The 13,002-nt window shown below is 41.7% G+C and overlaps 1 protein-coding gene and 1 pseudogene across 13 annotated transcripts in view; one reads left to right on the forward strand and one right to left on the reverse strand.

The window, feature by feature from the left end:
- The window catches only part of HELZ (helicase with zinc finger), a 178,206-nt gene that overhangs the window by 146,217 nt on the left and 18,987 nt on the right, over window positions 1-13,002 (reverse strand). For all 13 annotated transcript variants that reach the window (XR_012426037.1, XM_045374538.2, XM_045374535.2 and 10 more), the window contains 2 exons: window positions 4,193-4,420; window positions 1,504-1,540 (listed from right to left, as the gene is read on the reverse strand). Coding sequence is in view for 8 of the 13 variants with exons in the window: in XM_045374538.2 (XP_045230473.2) it covers window positions 1,504-1,540; window positions 4,193-4,402 (247 nt within the window). In the remaining 5 variants the exon portion in view is untranslated. The remainder of the gene's footprint in view (window positions 1-1,503; window positions 1,541-4,192; window positions 4,421-13,002) is intronic.
- On the forward strand, window positions 9,891-10,306 carry LOC102139941 (large ribosomal subunit protein eL42-like; annotated as a pseudogene).

Below are 13,002 nucleotides of genomic sequence, written 5' to 3' on the forward strand. Positions count from 1 at the left end.
CAGGTACGTGCCACCATGCTTGGTTAATTTTTGTATTTTTAGTAGAGACGGGGTTTCACCATGTTGGTTAGGCTGGTTTCGAACTCCTGACCTCAAGTGATCCACCTGCCTCAGCCTCCCAAAGTGCTGGGACTACAGGCATGAGCCACCGTGCCCGGCCTAATACTTTTTAAAGTGTTAACACAAAGGAGTAAGCAGGGGGAAAAAAAAATTAACTCATGTTAAATATCTCAGCACAGTTACCCCCAAATTCTGGATGAATGAAATACTGCGTTAGTCAAATCGCTGAGCTCTGCAAACAATTCCACCAAATGTGTGTGAGACTGTACAGTGAACTCTTCTCCCACTCACTCCTAGATTCATTTTAGTAAACAGCAACCACTACAAAGAAAAGGATTCCTATGAGTACTCGAAGAGCAAGAATCTTATTAATCTCAATTTCCTGCCTGAAACAGGAAACCAAGTTCGGTGGCTCATGTCTGTAATCCCAGCACTTTGGGAGGACAAGATGGGCGGATCCCTTGAGCCCAGGAGTAAGAGACCAGCCTGGGCAACACGGTAAAACCATCTCTACAAAAAATAAAAACATCAGCTGGGTGTGGTGGCACACATCTGTAGTCCCAGCTACTTGGGAGGCTAAGGCAGGAGGACTGCTTGAGCCTGGAAGGTAGAGGCTGCAGTGAGCTGTGATCACCCCACCCCACTCCAGCACGGGAAACAGAGCAAGACTCTGTCTCAAAGAGGGGGGGAAAAAAACAGGAAAAATTACTAAAGAGCATTCTAGCTAGTCTCCTCTCTAAGGAAGATCTTCTGATCAAGAAAGAAAGACATTTTAGGAGGGACAGGCCCATCCTTTCCATGTATCTAGGTAAGCTTAACATTTTATTCAACGTGAGTTACATTTCTCAAACTTTGGCCCTCATGACTAGAACTATTCAAACTTTTTTTTTTTTTTTTTTGAGACGGAGTCTCGGAGTATCACTCTGTCGCCCAGGCTGGAGTGCAGCGGTGCAATAACAGCTCACTGCAACCTCCGCCTCCTGGGTTCAAGCGATTCTCCTGCCTCAGCCTCCCAAGTAGCTGGGACTACAGGCATGCACCGCCACGCCCAGCTAATTTTTGCAGTTTTAGTAGAAATGGGGTTTCACCATATTGGCCAGGCTGGTCTCAAACTCCAGACCTTGTAATCTGCTCACCTCGGCCTCCCAAAGTGCTGGGATCACATGTATGAGCCACCACACCCGGCCTCACACAAACTTTAAAAGGACACATCATCAATGTTCCCAGGGGAGTGACAAGAACGTAAACATTCATGAATAACAGCAATGTTCACAGGTATGCCCAGTTTAGTAATGTCATCATCCAAATCAGTCACTAGCCCCCACAGTAAGGTGGGCTTTTTAAACATTATCATCACTTTTTAAATTAGCACCCCCCCAAAAAAAAAATCAAACCTTAAACATGTTCAGTTCAATAATTCAAAAGTCTCACTTTTAAACATACCATGTCTACAATCTTCATCAGCTTGCACATAATTTTTCTGCAAAACAAAAATACAAGATAAAATTAAGTATTTCAACAGCTGCTTTTAACAGAAATGTTATCAAAGGGAAACTTGGCTTTGTTTCAAAGTTTAATCATTAATGTTGTAAACTTACTATTCACAGAGCAAAGCTAACACATGTGCCCTCTGAGGATTATAGCGCACTCTACAAATAAACGTCATAGTGTACTTCCTAGTCCATGGACCCCTACTCCTACTTCTCACCTTCTCTAACTCACCAGCACCTCCTTCCCCGCCAGCAGCTTTACTGAGAAAACTGAAGCCACAAGAAGAGAATTTTTCATAGACTGTCACCATGTCTCCCCACTTCCCAGCATACACTCTGTCTTCCTTCTACCTGTTAACAGACATACTATCGTGCTCCTTTCTAAAGTCAACCTACGCCTGTGCAGATCAACTCAGCTGCCTACGCAGGTACAGCAACTCCAGCAAGCCTCCTCGACTTGTCCTAAATCACTAATTTTTTGCTTTTGATTGGCTCATTTCTATACAGAAATACAGTTATTTCTCCCATCTAAAAAAAAAAAAAAGGCCCTTGACTTTATCTCTCCCACTAGCTACCATTCCTTTTTCTTTTTCCTTTTCCTTTCTCTTTCTTTTTTTCTCTTTGGTGTCTCTTCATGGCAAAACTCTTCAAGAGTTGTCTATGTTGCTGTATTTCAATTCCTTCCTCCAATTCTCTCCTAAGCTCTCTTTTTAAGCAGACTTTCACCCACTACTCCAAGGAAGCCACTCACATGAGATCACCAGTGACCTCTGCTGCATCCACATGGACCCACACGATTCACATGTGCCCACTCAGACTCATTCTCACGGCTTTCTTGGCAGCTGCTGACACCACTCAACATTTCCTCACTTGGACACACTTCCTTCCTTCACGTGGCTACCAGGACTCCTTACTCTCACACTTTCCCCCTTCCTCAGGGTTGCTCTTTAGGGTGCTTTGCAGGTTGTTGCTCTGCTCCCCAACCTATTGACACTGTAGCAGCCCAAGACTTGGCCGTCAGTCCTCGCCTCTTCCCTATAATGCTCATTTTCCCTTGGTGATTCTACACAGGCTCAAGACGTCATACAGCCCTTCTGTCCCACACTCTTCAATGAATCTCTCTCCCAAATTCCATACGTGCGTATCTGACTGCTTACTCAGCATCCTCAGCTGGGTATCTGAATGACATCTCAAACTCAGTATGTCCAAAACTCAACTCCCACCTTCCCCAACAAAACCTCCTCCCTAGCTGTAGCCTTCTAACCTCAGTTGAAGGAAACACCATTCTTCCAATTGCTCAGACAAAAAGAATCGAAGTAAGTAACTGCGACTGCTCCCCCTCATTCCCTGTGTTCAATACATCAGGAAACCTGATTGCTTCTATTTTCAATGTATAAACCAAAACCTAGTTACTTCTCACTATCTCCACTGCTACCATTCTGATCTGAGCCACTCTGGCCTGGATTATTCTAATAGTCTCCAACCTAGTATCTTTGCATCAACGCTTATCCCTTTACAGTTTATTCTCAGCACAAAAGTCAAACAATTCCTGTTAAATTAGATCACGCCACTCCTCTGCCCAAAGCCCTGTAATTAGCTCCCCAACTCACAGAGAATAAAAACCAAAGTCTTTACCACGAGCCAGCGGGCCCCACAGGCTTTAGTCCTCCCACCTCTCCACCACGTGCACTCTATTCTGGCCAAACTAACTCCTAGCTGCTACTCAAGCACAGCAGGCATGCTTCTGCTGCTGGGTCTGTTTCCATTGCCTGTAATGCCCTTCCACCAGCTTTACACATGGCTCAACCCCTTCCTCTGGTTATCACCTTCTCAATGAGGCCTGCCTTGGCCACTCTATTTAAAATTGTAACCCCATCTATAATCCCAATATTCCCAATCTCCCCTGCCCTGTTCTCCTTTTTTCATGCAGTTATTACCTTTTAACAATTTATGGTGGTTTTTTTTGGTTTGTTTTATTTTATTTTTTTTGAGACGGAGTCTCGAAGTCTCACCCTGTCTCCCAGGTTGGAGGAGTGCAGTGGTGTAATCTCGGCTCACTGCAACCTCTGCCTCCTGGGTTCAAGCGATTCCCCTGGCTCAGCCTCCTGAGTAGCTGGGATTACAGGCACGCGCTACCATGCCTGGCTAATTTTTGTATTTTTAGTAGAGACAGGGTTTCACCATGTTGGTTAGGCTGGTCTCGAACTCCTGACCTCGTGATCCACCTGCCTCGGCCTCCCAAAGTGCTGGGATTACAAGTATGAGCCACCATGCCCGGCCAGTGTTTATTTTTTATAATGTTTACTGTTTATTTTCTGTTCTCCTACTAGAAAAAGTATCATAAAGAAGAGACTTTTCTTTCTCTTTCATCAATATATATAACAAGAACCTAGAACAGTGTCTAATACACAGTACATACTCAATAAATACTTGTTGAGTGAGTGCATAGTCCAAAATGCCCTAAAGTAATATAATTTTCAAGGTTCAAAAACATAGTTACCTTGCCTCAAAGATACTCAGCAATCACCAGCCACTTCACTCACATCTCGTCGGCCCAGAATTAGCTATTTGTATCGTCCCCACTCAATGAAAAAGGCCATTTTACATAGTTCAGCATTGGCTTATTGACAGTGTTTACTCACCAGTTGCAAAAATGAGGCAATTCTGTAGAGAAGACTCTCGATTTTGATGCGTTCTATTTCCAAAGGACAAGGCCCTGTGAAGTCTGCCATGGAGTACTGGCCTAGAGAAAGAAGGGCCTCTGTGCAGTGCTTGAGGGCCATTTCATAGTCCTGCCTCTTAAGTGATTCACATGCTTGTTCACATGACTTTTCCGCTCTTCTGTCTTCCATGACTCAGGGACAAAAATCCTACAGACAGGGAGAAAGAACAAGAGAAGGTTTTTAAAACTTATTAATTATAAATTCTAGCCCCATTCCTATCTCAGCTGGCTTAATTATCTATCTGAACACTCTCAGCTAGCCTTTTGATCAAGGTCATGGCTAAGCAGCAGCTATTGATGCTACAAAATCTATACTTCTCTTTGATATTTTATGAAGTCTTTACTAAGATTCAAGCAAAATGTCAATCATAAGCCAAGATCATACCAACAATATAACAAATTTATAAATGAGACAAATTTAGAAATGAAATATGACTGTGAATATTGCAAAGTATTCAACAAACCATAAAGGATTCCCTTTCTTAACCAAAGGGACAGAAACATTTCATATCCAAACCTCCAAATTTCAGTTTTCTAATTTCATTCTCACAGTTCTGTGACCATGATTGCAGAAAACCAAAATCTATAACATGCAGGATTATTTCCCACCAATTAAAAAACTGGTTGGAACTGTTTGAACTGTCCATTAATTCAATTCAACAAACATTTCTCAAGGGCTAGGCCCTGTGCTAGCAGCAATGAATACAACAGGGCATGTCATCACTGCTTTCAAGAAACTCAGATTCTAGCAAGAGAGGCAAAGCACAAATGAACAATTACAAAAAAGACTTATTCCATCTGCCTAAAGGCATGAGCTGATTGCGAAAGGTGAACAGGAGTTCACCATACAGATGATAGAGAGAGCAAATGCGAGCTTTTCAGAGAGAAGAGTTCAAGTGAATCACCAAGGGGAGAAAGTACACAGCCTAAACTCAAGGTACAGAAAAGTAAGAGAAACTATGAATGACCTCAAATGCCACAACAAGAAACGAGGGTTTTATTCCATAGGCAATGGAACACAATGAAATTTTTTAAATAAGGAAGGAATCTATCAAATATAAGTCCGACCAGCTCTATAAAGAACTGGTTAGAAGTAGAAGAAACCACAGGCTTGCCACAGGGGAAGAAATGGCAAGCACTGCCATTAGTAAGAGATCACTAAAATAGTCCAAGTAAGAAATAGCAGGAGTTTACACATTGTTTCTCCCTACCTATATCACTCATAGCAGGAGCAGTAAACTTGGACACAGAAGACCGACATCCTTTGACCTGACATTCACAATACTGTTCCAAACAGTCCCTCTTGCTGACCATCTCTCTCAGACTTACAGATTGCTTTCCATGCCTGCATCCACCTTCTCTCTCTCCTGCTCTTCCCTACCTTCCACCTTAACCAGCTGGCTTCATGGTACTTCTCTGTCCCTTCCGCCTGCCTCCAGCCTACATATACATTCTCTGCCAGCCTTCCCAGCTTTGATAATGACACACGGGCCCTGCCCTCTCCTCACTGTGCTATAGCCATCTGCTGCCAATAAACTGCAGTGCAAGATGAGGGTAGAAAAGTCATTGATGGGCAGCCCATAGAGAGTGGCAAGAGGCAAGATGACAGACATCTGAAGAGGTCTAAGCCCCTTCAGCTTTTGAGATTCTTAGTCTACCAAAACAGTAGAAATAGCTAGGCAATGAGATAAGGAAGAGTTCAAACAGGACTTCAACAATATCTGTCAGCATTTGTTCAATGTTGGGGATTTACACATGTGGTACAATATAATATTCCCTACTTTTCTCAGTTTGGAATTTTTAATTAATTTTAACACTTTTTTTGGGACAGGGTCTCACTCTGTTACTAGGCTCGAGAGGAGTGGTACAATCACTGCTCACTGCAGCCTTGACCTGCCAGACTCAAGCAATCCTCCTAACTCAGTATCACAAGTAGCTGGGACTACAGGCATGCACCACCACGTCTGGCTAAATTGTTTTTATTTTATTTTTGTAGTGACGGGGTCTCCCTATGTTGCCCAGCCTGGTCTCAAACTCCTGGGCTCAAGCTGTCTTCCCGCTTCAGCCTACCAAAGTGCTAGGATTACAGGTGTGAGCCACTGCACCAAGCCTAAATTAACACTTTAATATAAAAAGAGAAATCTAATTGTGTTATTAAGATAACCTCCCCCCCCCACCCCTCCAAAAAGAGTATTTATCCTTGGTCTTCTACAGAGTTTCCGTTTAAACTTCCTCAGGGGGCGGGGGAAGGGGCTGTAATTCCCAGTTTAGTTTAAGGGTAAGGGGATTTAAATATTTAAGTCACAGTTGGTATGTATGCTTCTTATACAAACATATATTGATGTGGGTGAAATCAATTATTCAACAAAAGTCAAAAACAATTTCTGTATCACTACAGCAATGTTGCCCATTAGACAAAGAGTGGCATTACAAAATAATTACTAACTTATGATATAGTCCAGATATAAAATATCAACACTATTAACATTTTGGGCTTAACAATTTTTTGTTGTGGGCCGTTCTGTGCCCTGTAGGTTATTTAGCAATCATTATCCCTAGTCCCTACCAGCTGATGCCAGTAGCACATCCCCTGACTGTGACAACCAAATATGTCTTCAGTAAACGTCTGGAGAGGGTAAAATCAGCTCTAGTTGAGAACTACTAATATAGACAAGCACACACTGCTTGCCAGATAACAGCGACACAAGATTCATAAGTCCATGGATACCAGAGGCCCTAGAATTAGCATATCTTCCCTACAGAACTCCCAGCTCAGATCCAGACAAATAATACAAAAAGAAGTAGTAAGAAAACAAAGCTAATAATGTACCAGCTAAAATCTTTCTTAGGAATGAGTACAGCACAGTGATCCAGAGCACAGACTAGGAGCCAGAGGACCTGTGTTCAGAATTCACCAGCTGTACCACTCTCCAGCTGCATGGCCTGAGGCAAGGGGGTTTACATGGATTATTTCAACTTGCTCACCTCTAAACTGGGAACACAACTAATACCTACCTCCTGGGGTTACTGTAAGGATTAAGTGAAATAATACCTATAAAGTACTTAAAAGAATGCCTGGGACATAAGTGCTCAATAAGTGTTAGCTATTATTATGTCCCTAAAATTCCTTATTTTCACTTTATATAAAGCTTTTTTGGGGGGGGCGGGGGGACAGAGTCTCGCTCTGCAGCCCATGCTGGAGTGTAGTGGTGCAATCATAGCTCTTGTAGCTTCACACTTCGGAATGATCCTCCTGCCTCAGCCTCCCGAGAAGCTGGGACTACAGGTGCATGCCAACTGGCTGATTTCTTTTTTTATTTTTATGTAGAGACAGGGTCTCACTGTGTTGCCTAGGCTAGTCTTAAACTCTTGGCCTCAACAGATCATCCCGCCTTGGCCTCCCAAGTGCTGGGATTACAGGCGTGAGCCACCACACCCAGCCTATATAAAGCTGAAATCACTTTACTGATCTCAACATACAAGAGAGTACAGACAATAAAGTATTATTCTATGTAATTACTTTACCTACTTGACAGAGGAATTATTTTCACCTATTTTCTCCATCTCAATACACGGTAATGATTACGCAAAGAATAGCCATTGGAGAAATAAGTATATCTGCAAGTCACTGATAAGGATTAGCTAAACCCTAAATCTGGCTATGAGGGATGATCACAAAGACTACTATCAACATTGATCCCCAAGCATATTAGTCGGAGAGATCTTGATAACATTAATATATAAGTAGAGATTAAGGGCAGAACTATGAATTTCAGGAGCTTTGAGAGGAAATGACTCAATTTATGACCCAGGTGCCTTCCTCAGAAGTGAGTATCTATCCCGATTACCTTTGTGAATCAGGTCCTGATACCTAGTTTCCAAGGTCTACCTGAATCACAGTAGGGTCACCTAGCTGTAGTGTGGAACTCAATCCAACGCATGCTCCCTTCAGCTGTTTTTTCGAGTTTTTCAGAAAACAGCATGACCTTACTGTACCCACTCCTTCTGAAGAAGCTAAAGTGGTTTATCAAGCATAAAAGCAAAACTGTCTGTCAAAGTCAAAATGAGAAAACACCTCAGGCCATGCTAAAATGGACTATGGATAATACACAATGAGAGATCTAGAAGTACTTCTAAACAAGGCCAGCTCCCAGATATACTTCAAGAGTATAGCTGACACCCTGTCTAGGACACATGGATACATCTGTATCTATTGTACGTGATCCTGCTACCTGAACCTAACAGCCAGATTCAAGGGCAGATACTGACTAAGTTGGGTCTCTAAGGATTTTTCCCATGGGGACAGAGTGGCCCAGGGAACGGAAGTCACTGGAGCTGAGTCACATTAAGCACACTAATGTAGGAAGAAGCATCACATTCGCCCATTGCTGAGGTCCACCCCATCTGTCTTGACTCTTTCTCTTCCTGTTAAAAATTATCCAAACTTGGCTGGGCGTGGAGGCTGACGCCTGTAATCCCAGCCCTTTGGGAGGCAGAAGCAGGTGGATCACAAGGTCAGGAGATCAAGACCATCCTGGCTAACACAGTGAAACCCTGTCTGTACTAAAAATACAAAAAATTAGCTGGGTGTGGTGGCACGTGCCTATAGTCCCAGCTACTCGGGAGGCTGAGGCAGGAGAACTGCTTGAATACAGGAGGCGAAGGTTGCAGAGAGCTGAGATTATGCCTTTGCACTCCAGCCTGGGCAACAGAGCACGACTCCTTCTCAAAGAAAAAAAAAATTATCCAAACTTCTATCAAAAGAACATAAAACACTAATTTCCTGCAAACTCCTATCCCTATGAGAAACACTGACTTGGAGGATGTGACTTCACAAGCAAGAAAGCTGAAATCAGAAACCAGCACTCTAATCCAAATCCACTAACTCCTCTGATCTGCTGCTGACCTATAAAAAGAGACTAATACCATGCAATGAACATTAGTTGTTTTGCCACCAAATACCCATTCCCTTTCCTGGTAATAAAAGCCCACAATTTCCCTTTGAGAATTCACCTCCCCCCATCTCTCAGACCATGTGGTTCCTGTGCGGGGTGGCATGTGACACTAACTGGCCAATATAAGCCTCACAGTCCTGAACACAGGGATTGGCTCAGGGTAGGACATATGACCCTGTAAGAGCCAATGAGATACCACGAGACTTGCTGAGGCTTCTGGGAAGGAAACTGATACTCCTTCCAGCTGAATCTAAATTCTGAGAAGCTACAGGTGGTTGAATACACCGCAGCCATTTTTCTTACAGTGTCAGCAACTGAAGTCTATACGAGAAAAAGCAGAGCTGATTCACAGGGAGAAACTGAGTCCTGATGACATCACCTGACCCCTGAATCCAGCTCTGGCTAGCTGTGCCTGGACTTCGAAGTTAGGTAAGCCAAGAAACTTTTTTCCAGCTGAAGTCAGTTTAGGTTGATATTTCAGGCAGTTGGAACCAAGACAGTCTTAACTTAGATAATCTGATCAGTACCAAATGAGCTGATAATTGTCTTGTAAAACAGTGTATACATGATTATTAATAACAATGATGTTATTTATTACTAATAACAGTAAGTGTAAAAAGAAAAAATAAGTGAGTATGGGAGACAAATGGCTTAGTGTGATATATGATTCTTCTGTGTCTTAAAAATATAAGCCTAGCTTTCCGTGCCCATAGTGCTCACACAAACACGGTAAACGTTGCTAAAACCCACCAGACTTTCTGTAAGAAGTGTGGCAAGCACCAACCCCACAAAGTGACACAGTACAAGAAGGGCAAGTATTCTCTGTATGCCCAGGGAAAGCAGCGTTATGACAGGAAACAGAGTAGCTATGGTCGAAAAACTAAGCCGATCTTCCAGAAAAAGGCTAAAACTACAAAGAAGACTGTGCTAAGACTTGAGTGTGTTGAGCCCAAACAGATCTAAGAGAATGCTGGCTATTAAAAACATCTAAGCATTTTGAACTGGAAGGAGATAAGAAGAGAAAGGGTCAAGTGATCCAGTTCTACGTGTCTTTTATTATGAAGACAACAAAATATTGAGTTTATGTTCAAAAAATATTATACATACATATATAAGCCCAAAGCATTTGTTTTAACAACTTATAAAGTTACTTCAGTAATAACAACAAGCTTTTACTGAATGTTCATTGTCGATTACATGTACATAATCTAATTTAATCCTCACAATGACCCTATAAAGTAGATATTAGAATTGTTATTATTATCATTCCCATTCACAGATGAGGAAACTGAAGCACAGAGTTAACTTACTGGGTAAGTTAACTCTCCCAGTTACACTGTAAACGACAGAGGCAGGATTCAAGTCAAGGCAGTCCGACAACTCCTACTTTTAGCCATGACACTGATTCTGAGCCCACAAGCAACTAAGGTTCTAATGCTATTCCAGTGGAGTAAAAACTCAAAGTCCAGCACTCCCAAAAGCACCAAATGTGACAGTAAAATATCATCTTTTAATTCTGAAACAGAGTTAACATAGTTCTGCATTATAAAAAGTATGTCTGTGTTAATAACCACAACGTTAGTGATTACCATTTTAAAAAATGTAAACACACACACACACATACCACACACACACACACACACACACACACACCCCTAAGCCAATTATCTCCTTGGTTAAGCAAAAGTCCTATGTCTCAAGATGAAGGAGTGTATTAATTAGTACCATCTTTCCATAAAATGGTAAGAATTTGCATTCTTCCACAAAAGTCAACTTTCAGAGAGTATCCAATCCATAAGTTACTTTTTACCACTTTTATAAAACAGAAACTTATTCTAAAATTGATTCATCTTAGCACAATCTGACAAAAGAGAAAAATTGATAAATTTTCCCAAAATTAAACATTTTTGTACTATGAAAGACACTGTTAAAAGAATGAAAGACAAGCTAGAGACTGGGAGAAATTTTGTGCAAATCACTTATCTGAAAAAGGATTCAGGTCTGAACATATAAAGAACTCCCAGCCGGGTGCGGTGGCTCACACCTGTAATCCCAGCACTTCGCAGGTGAATCACCAGGTCAAGAGATCAAGACCATCCTGGCCAACATGATGAAATCCCATCTCTCCTAAAAATACAAAAATTATCTGGGCATGGTGGCGTGCACATGTAATCCCAGTTACTTGGGAGGCTGAGGCAGAAGAATCGCTTGAACACAGGAGGCGGAGGTTGCAGTGAGCCGAGATCGCACCACTGCACTCCAGCCTGGCGACAGGGCAAGACTCCATCTCAAAAAAAAAAAAAAAAAAAAGAAAAAAAAGAAAAAAAAAGAACTCCCAACAGTCAACAAAAAAACAAATAAAATCTCAAAAGATTTCAACAGATACTCCGCAAAGAGGATATAAGGATAACAAACAAGCACATAAAAGGATGTTCAATGTTATTAACCATTAGGGAAATGCAAACTAAAGCCATGATTAGATACACTACATACCTATCAGAATGGCTAAATTAAAAATAATTGATAACACCCAGTGATGTACAGTAATTGGAACCCTTATACATTGCTAGTAGGAATATAAAATGATTTAGCCACTCTGGAAAAAGGGTTTGCAGCTTCTTATAAAATCAAATACACACACTACACTATATGACCCAGCAATCCCCTTTGCCCCTCAGATACCACAGAGAAATGAAAACTATGTTCACACAAAGATCTGAACACAAATATTCGTAACAGCTCTATTCATAATTGCTAAAAAGTGGAAACAACTCAAATGTCCTTTAATGAGTGAAGAAACAGACCTCTTTGTGATATAAAACTACTCAGCAATAAAAAGGAACAAGCATTCAATATATGCAATAACGTGAAATAATCTCAAAAACATTATGCCACATAAAAGACCCCAGTCTCAAAAGCTGACATACTGTATGATTCCATTTCTTACCTCAAAAAGATGAAACTACAAAAATGAAGAACAGATCACTGGTTGCGAGCAGGTATAGGTTGGGTAGGGGTAACTATGAAAGAATAGCATGAGGAGTTTTTAGGGTGATGACACTGCCCTGTATCCTGACTGGGTGCACATGTGTTAAATTAGTAAAACTGTATAGCAAAAAACATCAATTTTACTGCATGTTAATTTTATGATAATATTGTAAAAATTATTTTTAAAATATGAATCTGAAAGTCACATTTGATTTTTTTTTTTTTTTGAGACGGAGTCTCGCTCTGTCGCACAGGTTGGAGTGCAGTGGTGTGACCTCAGCTCACTGCAACCTCCGTCTCCTGGGTTCAAGCAATTCTCCTGCCTCAGCCTCCCCAGTAACTGGGACTACAGGTGCACACCACCACACCTAGCTAATTTTTTATTTTTAGTAGAGAAGGGTTTCACCATGTTGGCCAGGATGGTCTCGATCGCTTGACCTCGTGATCCGCCCGCCTCGGCCTCCCAAAGTGCTGGGATTACAGGCGTGAGCCACTGCACCTGACCGATATGATTTTTTAAAACTAAAAAGGAGATACAGCAGGATAAGCGTGCTACGAATAAACAGAAAACCCATGCACTTCCCTTCCTGCATATGTAGGTTTTAGAGGCAAGAATGGAGCCTCAGAAAGAACCTCTCCAAAAGGAACAATGATTGAGCTCACTTGGCAAAAAATGTAGAATACTTCTGAAGAACTCCATCATAGCTAGATGGCTGGTCCAGGACCAAAAGTAAATGCTGGAAGAAAAACAAAATCAATCTTTCCACTCCAAACCTCTGTCTGTGAC

The sequence above is a fragment of the Macaca fascicularis genome, chromosome 16, assembly GCF_037993035.2.
Source record: "Macaca fascicularis isolate 582-1 chromosome 16, T2T-MFA8v1.1".
NCBI lineage: Eukaryota > Metazoa > Chordata > Mammalia > Primates > Cercopithecidae > Macaca > Macaca fascicularis.